Genomic DNA, 18,534 nt, shown 5'->3' with positions numbered 1-18,534 from the left:
TGTAGAATCATAGCTATGGCATGTTCTATTTGTGTTGAAAGTTCTTATGCGCTGGGCGCGGTGGCTCACGCCTATAATCCCAGGCACTTTGGGAAGCCAAGGAGGGCGGATCACCTGAGGTCAGGAGTTCAAGACCAGCCTGGTCAACATGGTGAAACCCTGTCTCTACAAAAATACAAAAATTAGCCAGACATGATGACTGGTGTCTGTAATCCCAGCTACTCAGGAGGCTGAGGCAGGAGAATCACTTGAACCCCGGGAGGCGGAGGCTGCAGTGAGCCGAAATCTCACTGCTGCACTCCAGCCTAGGCAACAGAGCAAGACTCTGTCTCAAAAAAAAAGAAAGAAAGAAAGTGCTTACGCATGGGTTGGATATCTGGGAGGACACACAAAAAACTGATAACAGTTTTCTCGTGAGGAAAAAGTAACAATGGAGGATTTGGAATGAAAGGAAGAACTATTTCTCATCACTTTCAAGTTTTTTTTTTTTAAATACTACTTTTCCCAGTTTGTTTATTTTTAATCAGGTCCACTAATCAACATAATAGGTAGGTCTCTCTCTCTCTCTCTCTCTCTCTGTGTGTGTGTGTGTGTGAGAGAGAGAGAGAGAGATAGAGAGAGAGAGATAGAGAGAGAGAGACTCACTATGTCACCCAGGCTGCAGTGCAGTGGCACGATCTCACCTCATTGCAACCTCCACAGCCCAAGCTTAAGTGATCCTCCTATCTCAGCCTCCCAAGTAGCCAGTACTACAGGCATGTGTCACCATGCCAATCTCTTGTAGAGACGGGGTATCACCATGTTGTCCAGGCTGGTCTCGAATGCTGGGCTCAAGCAATCCTCTCCGCTCAGCCTCCCAAAGGAGTTAATTTTTTTTAAGGTGTGTCTGTGTTTCCTGGCACTCAGTCACTGTGTCATTTAATCTTCTCATCCAGAAGATGGAAACACTTGCTTCTATTTTATAGACTTGGGGCAACCGAGGCTCTGAGAGGTGGAGTTCTCAGGGCAAGTCAGAGCTGCTGCTTTTTTTTTTTTTTGAGACAGAGTCTCAGTCACACAGCCTGGAGTGCAGTGATGAGATCTTGCCTCACTGCAACCTCTGTCTCCCAGGTTCAAGCGATTCTCCTGTCTCAGTCTCCCGAGTAGCTGGGATTACAGGTGTCTGCCACCACGCCCGGCTAACTTTTGTATGTTTACTAGAGACATAGCTCTTATCATCCTGCAGGCTGGCTTTTTCATGTGATGGTTGGGGAGGGTTCCAAGAGTGAGGGAAGTAGGAGGTAGAGGCTCAGAACTTTGCACAAGGTGACTAGCACTCAAGCTACCGGTCAAAAAGCAAGTCACGAGCCTGCCTTAGATTCAAGGTGTGAGGAAAGAGACTCCACCCCTTGATGGGAAAATCTGAAAAGTGACATTGCTAAGGAGCACGTATGCAGGAAGGTGTGCAGAATGGGGGCCATTTGTGTAATCTGCCACAGCAGCCCTGATGGAAAGCTACCGTGTCCCCAGGGAGTCCTTAGCCAGCCCTGAGATGCTTACACCCTGGGCTGTGAAAGGGGAGGTTTCAAATCCTAGCTCACTGAAGCCGCTGTTATTTTGTGTCTCTGCTGCAACAGCTGAATCTACCCCTTAACTATTAATTATGTGCCAACCTCTGGAACTTGTGTGAAGAGACTTAATAAATTTCCTTATTGTTGAAGCCAGTTGGAGTCAGGTTTTCTGTTACTTAAAACACCCCAAAACCAAACTGATGCATGTGAAGAATACTCCTTTCTGGGGATTGAAGTCCTAGTGGTCCCTGGTCACAACAGGCCATTGCCTTGGCTCTAGGTGGAGCCAAAAGAAAAATGTCATGCAATCCAGAAGCTGTCACACCACTTGCTCATGATTCAAAGAAGTAGTTCTGCCCAGGTGTGCTGGCCCATGCCTGTAATTCCAGCACTTTGGGAGGCTGAAGCGGGCAGATCATGCAAGGTCAGGATTTTGAGACCAGCCTGGCCAACATGGAGAAACCCCATCTCTACTAAAAATGCAAAATTAGCCTGGCATGGTGGCACACACCAGCTACACAGGAGGCTGAGGTGAGAGGACCACTTGAGCCTGGGAGATTGAGGTGGCAGTGAGCTGTGATCACACCACTGCACTCAAGCCTGAGCAACAGAGCAAGACCCTATCAGAAAAAAAAAAAAAAAGTTAAATTTTTAAGCTTCTAAACGTGGAGAGTTTTTGTTACACAGCAAGAGCTTACTGATACATCTGCATTCCGGACAATAGAAAGGGGGAAATGGGGAAATGGAGGGCAGGCCCCTTCCATTTAAGGGCACTTCGAGGAAGTTACATTGATTGCTGCCTCTTACATCCTATTGGTCAGAAAGCAGTCACATGGTTGTACCTACATGCAAAGGGTACTGGGAAATGTAGTCTTTCCTTTTTTTCTAGTTAACCACGCGCCTCATTAGAACACAGGAGTTTTACTACCAAAAAAGGGGAGGCCAGGTGCTGTGGCTCACACCTGTAATCCCAGTAGTTTGGGGAGCCGAGGCTGGAGGATCACTTGAACTCAGGAGTTTAAGACCACCCTGGGCAACATGATGAAACCCTGTGTCTACAAATTACCCAGGTAACACATGCCTATAGTCCTAGGTACTAGGCGGGGTGAGGGGAGGTGGGGGATGGGGCGTGGGAAGTGCTGAGGCAGGAGAATGGCTTGAGCCCTGAAGGTCAAGGCTGCAGTGAACCGAGATTTTGCCACTGGGCTCCAGCCTGGGTGACAAAATCAGACCCTGTCTTTAAAAAAGGAAAAAAAAAAAAAAAAAGAAAAAGAAAAAGAAAGGGGAGAATGGGCCAGGTGCAGTGGCTCACACCTGTAATCCTAGCCCTTTGGGAGGCCAAGGCAGGCGGATCACAAGGTCAGGAGATTGAGACCATCCTGGCCAACATGGTTAAACCCTGTCTCTACTAAAAAATATACAAAAATTATCTGGGCGTGGTGGCACGTGCCTGTAATCCCAGCTACTCGGGAGGCTGAGGCAGAATTGCTTGAACCAGAAAGTCGGAGGTTGCAGTGAGCCGAGATCGCGCCACTGCACTCCACCCTGGCGACAGAGCAAGACTCTATCTCAAAAAAAAAAAAAAAAAAAATGGGAAGAATGGACACTGGGGAATAAGTAGTGTCTCTACCACAGAGCTTTAGATCTGGGGTTGCTGGAAGACTTCCTGCAGGATTTGGCAGGGTTTTAGAAGCCAGTCAAGGTAAGAGGCCACAAGCAAACTAAGAAGGATGGCTTCCAGCTTCCAGCTGAAGGCTTCCATCATTCCCTGGGGGCGTTGCCACGGGGACAGGCTGACGGAGAAACTCCTCCTCTCCAAACGCCCTGGCCAGGGCAGAAGTCAAAGACTGGAAAAACTTTTCTTGGAAATCTCTGCCAACGAAGACGTAGAGGAAGGGGTTGAGGCTGCTATTGACACAGCCCAAGGCAAAGCTAGCCTGGAGGATGAACAGCATCCGGGGGTGGTAGATTTCCTTGAGCATCACCCGTCGCCACAGATGGACCAACAGCACCACGTTAAACGGGGACCAGAAGATAAAGAAAGCGCTCACCAGCACCAGCAGCAGCCTCTTGGGCCGGTTGGCGTGGACCCAGCCCTTCCGCAAGAGCTTGGCCCGGATGAGGTGGGCGCAGGTGCCTAAGATTGCTAAGGGCCCCAGGAAGCCCAGCAGGAAGTGGCCAATGGTCCCTACAATGTGTCCCTCCACGACCCCTTCATTCCAAATCTGGGCAGTCTCATTGTCCGAATTGAACGCCAAGTAGCAGTGCGTACAGCCATTCCATTTTCTGGTTGTCCGGAATTTCAGGTGCGAAGCGCACAAGGCGGCGGCCAGGAGCCACACCCCGAAGGCCAGCCAGCTCGCCCGCTGCACAGTGCGGTGGTTCAGGGCCCAGACAGGGTAGAGGACAGAGATGCAACGGTCCACAGAGATGAAGACAAGGAGGCAGTTACTGGCAAAGTAGCTGAGGAACACAAAGGTGATGTAGAGTTTGCAGGCCCACTCTCCGAGGAGCCACTGCCTGGAGACAATATAGCACATGGCAATGGGCAGAGACAGTGAGAGCATGAAATCGGCAAGGGCCAGGTGGAAGAAGCAGACGGTGGAGACCGTGCGGGCCATACGGAAGACAGTCATCCACAGCACCAGCCCGTTGCCCAGCACTCCGACGACAAAGGACGCAGACAGGACAGCCACAGTCAGCGGACGGAGGGATCCCACCTCCTCAGACAGGCATCCGGAAGAGTTCATCTTCCTGGAAGAAGAGTAATCACGTGTCAGGGCCCCAGGTTGTCTGTCACTGCGGCCCCTGGTCCCCTCCAAGACCCCATTCATGATTTCTCCATTCCATAATTTTTATGGAATGCTTATTATTATTATTCTTTTAGAGACAGCGTCATGCTCTGTCACCCAGGCTGGAGTACAAAGGTACAATCACAACTCACTGCAGCCTCCACCTCCTAGGCTCAAGAGAACCTCCCCCCTCAGCCTCCTAGAGTAGCTGGGACTACAGGCACTTACCACCATGCCCAGCTAATTTTTTTACCTTTTTTTTTTTTTTTGACACAGAGTCTTCCTCTCTCTGTCACCCAGGCTGTAGTGCAATGGTATGATCTCGGCTCACTGCAACCTCCACCTCCCAGGTTCAAGCAATTCTCCTGCCTCAGCCTCCCAAGTAGCTGGAACTACAGGCACACGCAACCACGCCTGGCTAATTTTTGTGTTTTTAGTAGAGACGGGGTTTTACCATGTTGGCCAGGCTGGTCTCGAACTCCTGACCTCGTGACCCGTCCACCAGCCTCCCAAAGTGCTGGGATTATAGGTGTGAGCCACTCTGCCAGGCCTTAAATTCTTTTCTGTAGAGATGGGGTTTTGCTGTGTTGCCCAGGCTGGTCTTGAACTCCTGGCTTCAAGTGATCCTCCCACCTCAGCCTCCCGAAGTGCTGGGATTACAAGTGTGAGCCATTGAGCCCAGCCTGAATGCTTTTTATGACACAATAACATTGTTCTTTTTTTTTTTTTTTTTTTTTTTTTGAGACGGAGTCTCCTTATGTCACCCAGGCTGGAGTGCAATGGCACGATCTTGGCTCACTGGACACAATGATATTATTCTAAGTACTGGACATAACTCATGTAACAAAACAAGCCCTCATGGAACTTACATCCCCGTGGGAGATGTCAGGTGTAATACATATAATAAATTAGCTTGTGATATACTGCTTTAGAAGACTACAAGTGTTATGGAAAAATAATAAATGAAACGGAGGGGCCAGGTGTGGTGGCTCAAGCTTGTAATCCCAGCACTTTGGGAGGCTGAAGTAGGCGGATCACCTGAGGTCAGGAGTTCGAGATCAGCCTGCCCAGCATGGCGAAACCCCGTCTCTATTAAAAATACAAAAACCATTAGCTGGGCATGGTGGCAGCCACCTGTAATCCCAGCTACTCCTGAGGCTGAAGAATCACTTAAACTTGGGAGGCGGAGCTTGCAGTGAGCCAAGATCGCGCCACTACACTCCAGCCTGGGCAACGAGAGCGAAACTCTGTCTCAAAAAATAAATAAATAAATAAAACAGAATTTAAAAATTAGCCGTGAGATGGGCGTGGTGGCTCATTCCTGTAATCCCAGCACTTGTGGGGGCTGAGGCGGGTGGATCACTTAAGTTCAGGAGCTCAAGACCAGCTTGGCCAACATGGCAAAAGCCTGTCTCTACTAAAAATACAAAAATTAGCCAGGCTTGGTGGTGCATGCCTGTAATCCCAGCTACTCTAAAGGCTGAGGGAGAAGAGTCCCTTGAACCCAGGAGGCAGAGGGTGCAGTGAGCCGAGATCGTGCCACTGCACTCCAGCCCGGGCAACAGAGCAAGACTCTGTCTCAAAAAAAATAAAAATAAAAATGAGTCAGGCATGGTGGCGCGTGCCTGTAGTCCCAGCAAATTGGGAGACTGAGACATGAGGGTCACTTGAGCCCTGGAATTCGAGGCTGCAATGAGCCATGGTCATGCCATTTCACTTCAGCCTGGGTGACAAAGCGAGACCCTGTCTCAATAAAGATAAACTAAAAATAATGAGATGGAGGTTCTTTTAACTTTGGGTAATGTCAGAGTAACTTTGTCAGACAAATAGTCCCACAGACAAAAAAAAAAAATTAAAATCTGGACAAAATATTAAAAATTACTCCACTATTTGAAAAAATTGGCAGCAGAAAAGTCTGTCAATCCAGAATTTTATATTCTGTGAAAATATCTTTCAAAAATGAAAGTGAAATAAGGGTATTTTCAGATAAACCAGATCTGAGACAATATATGGCCTACAGACCACAGGAACTGCTTAAGGAAGTAAGTCCTCTAGGCTGAAAGGAGTTAATATCAAATGGTGACACATATCGACGGGAAGAAATGAAGATCACAAAATGTTTTCTTTAGAAAAAGATCAAGGTTAAGGCCAAGCGCAGTGGTTCACATCTGTAATCCCAGCACACTGGGAGGCCGAGGTGAGCAGATCACTTGAAGTCAGGAGACCAGCCTGGCCAACATGGCAAAACCCCGTCACTAATAAAAATAAAACAAATTAGCCGGACGCGGTGGCACACACCTGTGATCCCAGGCATTCGGGAGGCTGAGGCAGGAGAATTGCTTGAATCTGGGAAGTTGGAGGTAGTGGTGAGCCGAGATCAGGCCACTGCACTCCAGCCTGGGTGACAGAGTGAGTCTCTGTCACCAAAAAAAAAAAAAAAAAAAAAAAAATCAAGATAAGGACAACTGGGAATGTGAGGGATGAGCAGAAAGGGGCCACTGGTACATTAAACAGGGTGGTCAGGGAAGACCCCAATAAGAATGTAACATTTCTCCAGGCTTGGTGGCTCACACCTGTAATTCCAGCACTTTGGGAGGCTGAGGGGTGCGGATCACGAAGTCAGGAGTTCGAGACCAGCCTGGCCAACGTGGTGAAACCCCATCTCCACAAAAGAGACAAAGAATTAGCTGGGCGTGGAGGCGCCCACCTGTAATCCCAGCTACTCAGAGGGCTGGGGCAGGAGAATCACTTGAACCTGGGAGGCGGAGGTTGCAGTGAGCCGAGATCATGCCATTGCACTCCAGCCTGGGCGACAGGGTGAGACTCCATGTCAAAAAAAAAAAAAAGAATATAGCATTTGAGCAAAGATTTGGAGGAGATAACAAAGTAATGAGGCACATACGTATCTGGAGGAAGAGCCCTTCAGGCAGAACCAGCAGCTTGTGCAAAAGTCCTGAGGCAGGACAGTGCCTGGAATGCTCAAGGAACAGCAGGGAGGCCGGTGTGGCTGGAGCCACGTGGGCAATGGGAAGAGAGGTGAGAGGTGAAGGCAGAGAGGGAAGCGGGCAGATGGAGCAGGATCCTGTGAGTCATAGTGCAGACTCTCCTGGCCTTTCCTGTGAGTGAGATGGGAGTTACAAGAGACTGTTGAGCAGAGGAGGAACAATATCTAACTTAGGTCTTAACAATCTCTGTGACTTTAAGGTTGAGACTAGACTGAGAGGGGTGGGATGGAAGCAGGAGGCTAGGAGGAGGCTGCCGCAGTAACCCAGGTGGGCAGTGATGGGGATGGGGACCAGGGTGATGTCAGAGGAGGTGGTGGGAAGCAGATTCCTGGGTCAAGGTGGAGCTGGCTAGATTTGCTGCTGGGCTGGATGTGTGAGGTGAGAGGGAGAGCAGTGTCGGGGTGACTGCAGGACTTTTGAACCGATGGAAGCTGAAGTTGCTGTGCACTGGGATAGGGGAGACGGCAGGAGAGCAGGTTTGGGGTAAGACCAGGAGCTCAGGTTTGGGGTAAGCCCAGGAGCTTGAGGTTGGTCACTTCACCTTTGAAATGCATGTAAGGCATCCCGGGGAAACTTCACTTAGGCAGCTGGATACTGGCAGCGAGATTACAGGAGGGGGGCGCAGCACGGTGGCTCACGTCTGTAATCCCAGCACTTTGGAAGGCTGAGGCAGGTGGATCACCTGAGGTCAGGAGTTCGAGACCAGCCTGGCCAACATGGCAAAACCCCGTCTCTACTAAAAATACAAAAATTAGCTGGGTGTGGTTGTGGGTGCCTGTAATCCCAGCTACTCGGGAGGCTGAGGCAGGAGAATTCGTTGAACCTAGGAGATGGAGGTTGCAGTGAGGCAAGATCACACCACAGCACTCCAGGCTAGGTCACGGAGTAAGATTCAAAAAAAAAAGAAAAAGATTACAGGAGGGGTTCCTGGCTGGATAAAGGCATGTCAGAGTCATTAGAATTTAGACACCAGCAGGGTGCAGTGGCTCACCTCTGTAGTCCCAGCACTTTGGGAGGCAGAGGTGGGAAGATTGTGTGAGCCCAGGAGTTCAATACCAGCCTGGGCAACACGACAAGACCTTGTCTCTACAAAAAAAAAAAAAAAAAAATTTAGATGCTATTTACGTCTTTGAGCCTGAGAATGTCCTCCAAGGGTGAGGTGCAGACAGAGAAGAGAGGTCTGGGGTTGAGGAAAGCTTGAGCTTACACAGCAGACAGGCATAGGTCGAAGCTCTAGTTGAGACACTGGATTATGACTGTGTAATCTTGGGCTCAGGGCTTTCTGACCCTCATCCCTACCCCGAGCCTCAGTATGCTCATCTGAGATAGGGGTGTAGAATCCTTGAATACCTCTCTCTCCTACTCCCTCAACACGCACACCCAATTCATCACAAAGCCCTGTCGATTTTGTCTCCAAAAAGCCTCTTGCCTCTGTCCAACATGTCCTGTCTCCATAGCCCCATCATCCAAGCACACAGTGCCCCAGCTTTTTTTTTTTTCTTGAGACAGGATCTCTCTCTGTTGCCTGAGCTGGAGTGCAGTGGTATAATCTTGGTTCACTGCAACCTCTGCCTCTCGGATTCAAGCAATTGTCCTGCCTCAGCCTCCTAAGTAGAGTAGTTGGGACACACCTCAGGGACATGCCTGGCTAATTTTTGTATTTTTAGTAGAGATGGGGTTTCACCATGTTGGCCAGGCTGGTCTTGAACTTCTGACATCAGGTGATTCACGCACCTCGGCCTCCCAAAGTGCGGGGAGTACAGGCGTGAGCCACCGTGCCTGGCCCCCAGCTTTATATTCATCTCCTACCAGCCACTCACCACCCTACAGCCAGAGTGATCCTTTAAAACCCCAAACCCTGTGACCCCAGCGCTGTGGGAGACCCAGGCAGGAGAATTACTTGAGGCCAGAGCTTCAAGACCAGTCTAGGCGGCAAGGCGAAACCCTGTCTCTACAAAATACAAATAAATTGGCCAAACAGGGTGGCTTGCATTGTAGTTCCAGCTACCCGGAGGCTGAGGCACGAGGATCACTTGAGCTCAGGAGGACGAGGCTGCAGTGAACCATGATTGTGCCACTGCACTCCAGCCTGGGCAACAGAGTGAGACCCTGTCTCAGAAAAATACAGTTCAAACTGGAAAATTACACTGTGGCTCTTCATTGCTTGTGGGATAAATATGAGTCTCCCCAACACCGCTGGTGAGGGCTGGGGCACCTGCCAGCCTCACCGGACTTCTCTTGCACCTACCCCCTCTTTGTGCACCACATCCCGGCTTCCCTACCTTTGTCTTCATTGCCAAGATTCTCATCTCCCTCCCACCCCAGGGCCTTTGCATGTGCTGCCCCTCTGCCTGGAACACCCTTTCTTTCCTCTGGTTTTTTTTTTTTTAACTCCTTCCTGAGATTTCAGTGCAAATTTCACTTTCTACTGAAAGCTTTTCCCAGCCACCTTGATGAATCAGGCCCTCCTATAGGAGCTTCTCTCCTATGAAGACATGGTTACAGGCTGGGCGTGGTGGGTCACGCCTGTAATCCCAGGACTTTGGGAGGTCGTGGTGGGAGGATTGCCTGAGGTCAGGAGTTCAAGACCAGCCTGGCCAACATGGTGAAATCCCGTCTCTACTAAAAATACAAAAATTAGCAGGGTATGGTGGCACACACCTGTAATCCCAGCTACTTGGGAGGCTGAGGCAGGAGATATTGCTTGAACCTGGGAGGCAGAGGTTGGAATGAGCCATGATCGCGCCACTGCACTCCAGCCTGGGTGACAGAGCAAGACTCTGATCTCCCCTCAACCAAAAAGAAAAAAAAAAAAAAAGATCTGGTTACAGGCAGCAGCAATTAGACCGAGTTTGTCGGATCATTTGGTGATCACCCATCTGCATTATTCATCTCCGAGTTCCCTAGAGGCGAGGCTGGTGTGTGGCTTCCTCGCTGGCTCCTGGAACACAGCAGGCACTTGATAAATAATCGATGAGTGATCATTAAGGAGGACAACCTCTCCTTTGTCATCTGAGGATGGATTCATTCATTTAGTGTACAATTATGCATTGAGTCCAAATTGTACACCAGACACTAGCCTAAGTGCTGGGGATACCGCAGTGATGAAGACAGTCAAATACCTCTGACCAGGCACAGTTCACACATATGGCATGAGAACATTCCTCACCCAGAGGCGGTGGCCCAGAACTTTCAGCCCCTTTTTGCCACCTCTTTTTTTTTTTAGACAGAGTCTCGCTCTATTGCCTAGGCTGGAGTGCAGTGGCACGATCTCAGCTCACTGCAACCTCCGCCTCCCAGGTTCAAGTGATTCTCTTGCCTCAGCCTCCTGAGTAATTGAGATTACAGGCACCTGCCACCACACCCGGCTAGTTTTTGTATTTTTAGTAGAGATGGGGTTCACCATGTTGGCCAGGCTGGGCTCCAACTCTTGACCTCAGGTGATCCACCTGCCTCGGCCTCCCAAACTGCTGGGATTTCAGGGATGAGCCACCACACCCAGCCCGCCAACTCCTTTTCGTATACCCTGGAAATTGCCCTTCAACTCTCCTGGTCCTCAAGCTCCTACCTCCTGGCTCCCTGAGACCCTCCCAACAAATCCAAGTCCCCTGTCACCTTGTGCTGTGTCCGAGGGTGAGACAAGGTGAGGGGGCTTTCTCTGCTCTGTCTTCAGTCCCAGGCAGCCGCCAGCCTTGAGCCCACGTTAAAGGTAGGTGGCTAATGGCAGGAAGCTAGCTGTGAGTTTTGGAGCAGATACATGTCCAGGAAAGAATCTTGAGCAAGAGCTTCAGAGATCACTATCAGTCCGGGAAATGTCACCAGATGTGGGCCCTAATAATAGGCTCCAGGGGCTGCAGGCTTGGAGGATAAGGAGGAGGCGGGTGCCAGGGAGATCTTTCCACAAGGCCATTCCAATTCTCTTCTGCCCTCTTTGTGTTAATGAAATTTGTTAAGAGATACAAAACACTTAAAACTTCTTGCGGCCGGGCTCGGTGGCTCACACCTGTGATCCCAGAACTTTGGGAGGCCAAGGCGGGTGGATTACCTGAGGTCAGGAGTTCAAGACCAGCCTGGCCAACATGGCGAAACCCTGTCTCTACTAAAAATACAAAAATTAGCCAGATGTCAGGGTGGGTACCTATAATCCCAGCTACTTGGGAGGCTGAGGCAGGAGAATCGCTTAAACCTGAGAAGCGGAGGTTGCAGAGAGTCGAGATTGAGCTACCGCACTCCAGCCTGGGCGACAGTGAGAATAATAAAAAACAAAAACAAAACAAAAACAGAACAAAACAAAAAAAACTTCTTGGCAGATAGTAGGCGCTCAAGCATTGGTAGCTCTCTATTGTTAATACTGCTCTCATTATTATTATTATTATTATTATTATTACTTCTTTTTTGAGACGGAGTCTCGCTCTGTCACCCAGGCTGGAGTGCAGTGGCGCCATCTTGGCTCACTGCAAGCTCCGCCTCCCGGGATCATGCTATTTTCCTGCCTCAGCCTCCAGAGTAGCTGGGACTACAGGCGCCCGCCACCACGCCCGGCTAATTTTACCGTGTTAGCCAGGATGGTCTCGATCTCCTGACCTCATGATCCACCCTCCTCGGCCTCCCAAAGTGCTGGGATTACAGGTGTGAGCCACCATGCCCAGCCACTGCTCTCATTATTAATACTGCTAAAGTCCTGCTTCAATTAACACCAGGAATAAATTCTGAGAGACATGTCCTTAGGCAATTTCATCATTGTGCAAACATCAAGGAGTGTGCTTACACAAACCTAGGTGGGAGAGCCTGCTACACACCTGTGCTGGATTATCTAGCCCAGGGTTCTAGGCCATAGCCCAAACGGGACCATCTGTTTATTTTTTGAGATGGAGTCTTGCTCTGTCACCCACGCTGATGTGCAATGGCACAATCTCAGCTCACTGCAACCTCCACCTCCCAGGTTCAAGTGCTTTTCCTGCCTCAGCCTCCTGAGTAGCTGGGATTACAGGCATGCACCACCACAATTGGATAATTTTTGTGTTTTTAGTAGAAATGGCTTTTCACTCTGTTGGCCATGCTGGTCTCAAACACCTGACCTCCAGTGATCCGTCCACCTCGGCCTCACAAAGTGCTGTAATTCCACCTACTGGGAAGGCTAAGGCAAAAGAATCACTTCAACCCAGGAGGCAGAGAGTGCAGTGAGCCGAGATCACACCATTACACTCCTGCCTGGGTGACAGAGCAAGACTCCATCTCAGAAAAAGAAAAAACGTAAGACACAAACACACACATCAGCCTAGGCCTACGCAGGGTCAGGATTATCACCGTCACTGTCTTCCACCTCCACGTTTTATCCCACTGGCAGGTCTTCCGGGGCAATAACGCCCTTGGAGCTGTCATCTCCTAGGATAACAATGCTTTCTTCTGGACGCCTCATGAAGGAGCTGCCTGAGGCTGTTAGACAGTTACTTTTTCCCTTTCTTTTTTTTTTTTTTTCCTTTTGAGGCAAGGTCCCACTCTGTTACCCAGGCCGGAGTGCAGTGGCACAGTCTCAGCTCACTGCAGCTTATGCCTCTCAGGCTCAAACGATCCTCCCACCTCAGCCTCCTGAGTAGCAGGAACTAAGGCACGCACCACCACACTGGGCTAATTTTTAAATTTTTTTCTTTTTTGGAGAGACTAGGTCTCACTATATTGCCCAGGCTGGTCTCGAACTCCTAGACTCAAGCAGTTAACTTTTCTTTATAAGTCAAAGGAGTACACTCTAAAATAACAAAAAAACCTATAGTATAATAAATAATGGCCGGCCGTGGTGGCTCACACCTGTTTCCCAGCACTTTGTGAGGCCAAGGTGGGTGGATCACCTGGGGTCAGGAGTTCGAGACCAGCGTGGCCAACATGGTGAAACCCCATCTCTACTAAAAATAGAAAAATTATTTGGGGGTGGTTGCATGCACCTGTAATCCCAGCTACTCAGGAGGCTGAGGCGGGAGAATCACTTGAACTAGGGAGGCAGAGGTTGCAGTGAGCAAAGATCGCACCACTGCACTCCAGCCTGGGTGACAGAGGGAGACTCGACCTCAAAAAACAAACAAAGAGACAAACAAAGAAACAAAAAAAAACCCTATAGTATAGTAAACACATACACCAGTAACAGTTATTTTTTAATTTTTTTTTCTTTTTTGTAGAGACAGGGTCTCACTATGTTGCATGGGCTGGTCTTGAACTTCTGGCGTCGATTCATTGCCCTTCTTCAGCCTCCCAAAGTGCTGGGATTATAGCTGTGAGCCACCATGTCCTGCCTGTTGCCGTGGACAAGTATGATGTACTGTACACAATTGTATGTGCTATGCTTTTATACGACTGGTGGTCAAGTTGGTCTGTGTACACCAGAATCAGCACAAACATTAGAGTAACGCCTTGAGCTACTCCATTATGACAGCTACAACATCACTGGGCAACTGCAGTCTTTCAGCTCCATTACAGTCGGTGGGGCCACTGTTGGACGTGCAGTCTGTCATTGACAGAAACCTCGTTATGCTGTGCATGGCTTTATTCCCTCAGGAGAATGCTGTGGCCTCAGCGGTAACATTTCACTGACTCAAAGACACATCATGTGAACAGGTGTCAGCAGAAAGACAAGACACTGCCTAAAAAATACAATCCAATGCTTTTTAAATTTTCTTTTTATTTTTCTTTTTTGAGTCGGAGTCTTGCTCTGTCACCCAGGCTGGAGTGCAATGGTGCGACCTCGCCTCACTGCAACCTCCGCCTCCTGGGTTCAAGCAATTCTCCTGCCTCAGCCTCCCGAGTAGCTGGGATTATAGGCATGTGCCACCACGCCCGGCTAATTTTGTATTTTTAGTAGAGATGGGGTTTCTCCATATTGGTCAGGCTGGTCTCGAACTCCCAACCTCAGGTGATCCGCCCGCCTTGGCCTCCCAAAGTGCTGGGATTACAGGCTTGAGTCACCCTGCCCGGCCCAGGAGTTAATTTTTTTTAAGGTGCCTCTGTGCTTCCTGGCACTCAGTCACTATGTCATTTAATCCTCTCCTCGTCCAGAAGATGAAAACATTTGTTCCTATTTTATAGATTTGGGGGCAAATGAGTCTCTGAGAGGTGAAGTTCTCACAGCAAGTCATAGCTGCTTCTTTTTTTTTTTTCTTTTCCTTTTTTTTTTTTTTTTGGAAAAAGAGTCTCTGTCACCCAACCTGCAGTACAGTGACGAGTTCTTGGCTCATTGCAATGTCTGTCTCCCAGGTTCAAGCGATTCTCCTTCCTCAGTCTCTGGAGTAGCCGAGACTACAGGTGCCTGCCACCATGTCTGGCTAATTTTTGTATGTTTCGTAGAAACGGGGTTTCACCATGTTGGCCAGGCTGGTCTTGAACTGCTGACCTCAAGTGATCCGCCTACTTCAGCCTCCCAAAGTGATGGGATTACAGGCATGAGCCACCGCACCTGGGCAGATTTACTTCTTTGAATCATGGGCAAGTGGTGTGACAGCTTCTGGATTGCATGACATTTTTCTTTTGCCTCCACCTAGAGCCAAGGCAATGGCCTGTTGTGACCAGGGACCACTAGGACTTCAATCCTCAGAAAGGAGTATTCTTCACATGCACCAGTTTGTTTTTGGGGGGGTTTTAAGTAACAGAAAACCTGACTCCAACTGGCTTTAACAATAAGGAAATTTATTAAGTCACTTTACACAAGTTCCAGAGGTTGGCACATAATTAATAATTAAGGGGTAGATTCAGCTGTCGCAGCAGAGACACAAAATAACAGCGGCTTCAGTGAGCTAGGATTTGAAACCTCCCCTTTCACAGCCCAGGGTGTAAGCATCTCAGGGCTGGCCTAGGGACTCCCTGGGGACACGGTAGCTTTCCATCAGGGCTGCTGTGGCAGATTACACAAATGGCCCCCGTTCTGCACACCTTCCTGCATACATGCTCCTTAGCAATGTCACTTTTCAGATTTTCCCATCAAGGGGTGGAGTCTCTTTCCTCACACCTTGAATCTAAGCCAGGCTCGTGACTTGCTTTTTGACCGGTAGCTTGAGTGCAAAGTTCTGAGCCTCTACCTCATACTTCCCTCACTCTTGGAACCCTCCCCAACCATCACATGAAAAAGCCAGCCTACAGGATGATAAGCTATGTGGATTAGCCAATCCCATCACCCCAAGCCAGCCACCCTCCCAGAAGCAGAATCACTTAGGTGACCCACAGGTGCATAAAGAAACCCATATGCAAGATGAGAAAACTACTCAGCTGAGCCCAGCCCAAATTGCTGATCCACAGAAATCATAAAAGGTTATGAAGCCGGGTGTGGTGGCTCACATCTATAATCCCAACACTTTGGGAGGCTGAGGCAGGAGGATTGCTTGAGGCAGGAGTTTGAGACCAGCCTGGGCAACATAGCAAGACTCTATCTCTACAAAAACTTTTTTAAAAAAATCAGCCAGGCTGGCTGGGTGCAGGGGCTCACGCCTGTAATCCCAGCACTTTGGGAGGCTGAGGCTGGCAGATCACAAGGTCATGAGATCGAGACCATCCTGGCTAACACAGTGAAATCCCGTCTCTACTAAAAAGAAAAAGCAAAAAATTAGCCAGGCATGGTGGCGGGTGCCTGTAGTCCCAGCTACTCAGGAGGCTGAGGCAGGAGAATGGCGTGAACCCGGGAGGCGGAGCTTGCAGTGAGCTGAGATAGCACCACTGCACTCCAGCCTGGGCAACAAAGCAAGATTCTGTCTCAAGAAAAAAAAAAAGAAAAAGAAAATTAGCCAGGCACAGTGGGGTATGCCTGTAATCCCAGCTACTCAGGAGGCTGAGGTGAGAGGACTACTTGATCCTGGGAGATTGAGGTGGCAGTGAGCTATGATCACACCACTGCACTCCAACCTGGGCAACAAAACCAGACCCTATACAAAAAAATGGTTATGTTTTTAAGCCTCTAAACTTTGAGGGTGTTTGTTGCGCAACAACAGCTAACTGGTATGTCTGCATTCCGGACAATAGAAAGGGGGAAATGGGGAAATGGAGGACAGGCCCCTTCCATTTAAGGGCTCTTCAAGGAAGTTACATTGATTGCTGCCACTTACATTTTATTGGCCACAAAGCAGTCACATGGCTGTACTACATGCAAAGGATTCTGGGAAATGTAGTCTTTTTTTTCTTTTCGCGTTAAGCATGTGCCTCGTTTGAAACAAACAGGAGTCTTACTACAAGGAAAGGGGAGGCCAGGCGCTGTGGCTCACACCTGTAATCCCAGCATTTTGGGGGGCCGAGGCTGGAGGATCATTTGAACTCAGGAGTTTGAGACCATCCTGGGCAAAATGATGAAATCCCGTCTCTACAAATTAGCCAGGCTTGGTGGCACATGCCTGTAGTCCCAGCTATTTGGGGGCGGGGGGCGGGGGTGCTGAGGCAGGAGGATGGCTTGAGCCCTGGAGGTCAAGGCTGCAGTGAGCCGAGATTGTGCCACTACACTCCAGCCTGGGTGACAAAATGAGACTCTGTCTCCAAAAAATAAAAAAGGAAAAAGATAAAAATAAAGGGAAGAATGGACACTGGGGAATAAGTAGCTGTCTCTACGCCAGAGCTTTAGATGAGGGGTTGCTGGAAGACTTCCTGAAAGAAGAGGCAGGATTTGGCAGGGTTTTAGAAGCCAGTCAAGGTAAGAGGCCACAAGCAAACTAAGAAGGACGGCTTCCAGCTTCCAGCTGAAGACTTCCATCATTCCCTGGGGGCGTTGCCGCGGGATGGGATGACTGAGAAACTCCTCTCCAAACGCCCTGGCCAGGGCAGAAGGCAAAGACTGGAAAAACTTTTCTTGGAAATCTCTGCCAACGAAGACGTAGAGGAAGGGGTTGAGGCTGCTATTGACACAGCCCAAGGCAAAGCCAGCCTGGAGAATGAACAGCATCCGGGGGTGGTAGATTTCCTTGAGCATCACCCGTCGCCACAGATGGACCAACAGCACCACGTTAAACGGGGACCAGAAGATAAAGAAAGCGCTCACCAGCACCAGCAGCAGCCTCTTGGGACGGTTGGCGTGGACCCAGCCCTTCCGTAAGAGCTTGGCCCGGATGAGGTGGGCGCAGGTGCCTAGGATTGCTAAGGGCCCCAGGAAGCCCAGCAGGAAGTGGCCAATGGTCCCTACAATGTGTCCCTCCACGACCCCTTCATTCCAAATCTGGGCAGTCTCATTGTCCGAGTTGAAAGCCAAGTAGCAGTGCGTACAGCCATTCCATTTTCTGGTTGTCCGGAATTTCAGGTGCGAAGCGCACAAGGCGGCGGCCAGGAGCCACACCCCGAAGGCCAGCCAGCTCGCCCGCTGCACAGTGCGGTGGTTCAGGGCCCAGACAGGGTAGAGGACAGAGATGCAACGGTCCACAGAGATGAAGACAAGGAGGCAGTTACTGGCGGAGAAGGTGAGGAACACAAAACCGGTGTAGAGTTTGCAGGCCCACTCTCCGAGGAGCCACTGCCTGGGGGTAATATAGTACACGAAGATGGGCAGAGAAGAGACAGTGAGAGCATGAAATCGGCAAGGGCCAGGTGGAAGAAGCAGACGGTGGAGACTGCGCGGGCCATACGGAAGACAGTCATCCACAGCACCAGCCCGTTGCCCAGCACTCCATCGACAAACGACGCAGACAGGACAGCCATGGTCAGAGGGCAGAGGGACCCCACCTCTTCAGACAGGCATCCGGAAGCACACATCTTCCTGGAACAGGAATGACCATGTGTCAGGGCCCCAGGTTGCCTGTCACCACAGCCCTTAGTCCCCTCTGAGACCCCACTGATGATTTATTTCTCCATTTGACACATTTTATGGAATGATTATTATTATTACTCTTTTAGAGACAGGGTCACATTCTGTTACCCAGGCTGGAGTGCAATGGTACAATCACAGCTCACTGCAGCCTCCACCGCCTAGGCTCAAGAGATCCTCCCACCTCAGCTTCCTGGAGTAGTTGGGACTACAGGCACTTACCACCATGCCCGGCTAATTTTTTTTTTTTTTTTTTTTTTTTTTTTTTTTTTTTTTTTTGAGATGCAGTCTTGCTCTGTATCCCAGGCTGGAGTGCAGTGGCCTGATCTCGGCTCACTGCAACCTCCACCTCCCAGGTTCAAGCAATTCTCCTGCCTCAGCCTCCCAAGTAGCTGGAACTACAGGCACATGCCACCACGCCTCGCTAATCTTTG

General features: G+C 49.7%; 1 protein-coding gene and 1 pseudogene across 1 annotated transcript; both read right to left on the bottom strand.

Annotated features, from left to right (window-relative positions):
• Nucleotides 1-3,311: 3,311 nt before the first annotated feature.
• On the bottom strand, nt 3,312-4,515 carry LOC115837074 (probable G-protein coupled receptor 32). Its single transcript, XM_030821894.1, is given in 2 exon segments — nt 3,312-3,347; nt 3,350-4,515. Coding segments are annotated over 2 exon segments (1,071 nt in total). The 5' UTR covers nt 4,385-4,515.
• A 12,543-nt stretch (nt 4,516-17,058) lies between these two features.
• LOC115837035 overlaps nt 17,059-18,534 on the bottom strand; it is a 34,471-nt pseudogene continuing 32,995 nt past the window's right edge.

This window comes from Nomascus leucogenys, chromosome 10, assembly GCF_006542625.1.
Source record: "Nomascus leucogenys isolate Asia chromosome 10, Asia_NLE_v1, whole genome shotgun sequence".
In the NCBI taxonomy this organism is placed as follows: domain Eukaryota; kingdom Metazoa; phylum Chordata; class Mammalia; order Primates; family Hylobatidae; genus Nomascus; species Nomascus leucogenys.
Note: the sequence above shows the minus strand (reverse complement) of the source record. Positions and strands in the feature narration are given on the sequence as shown.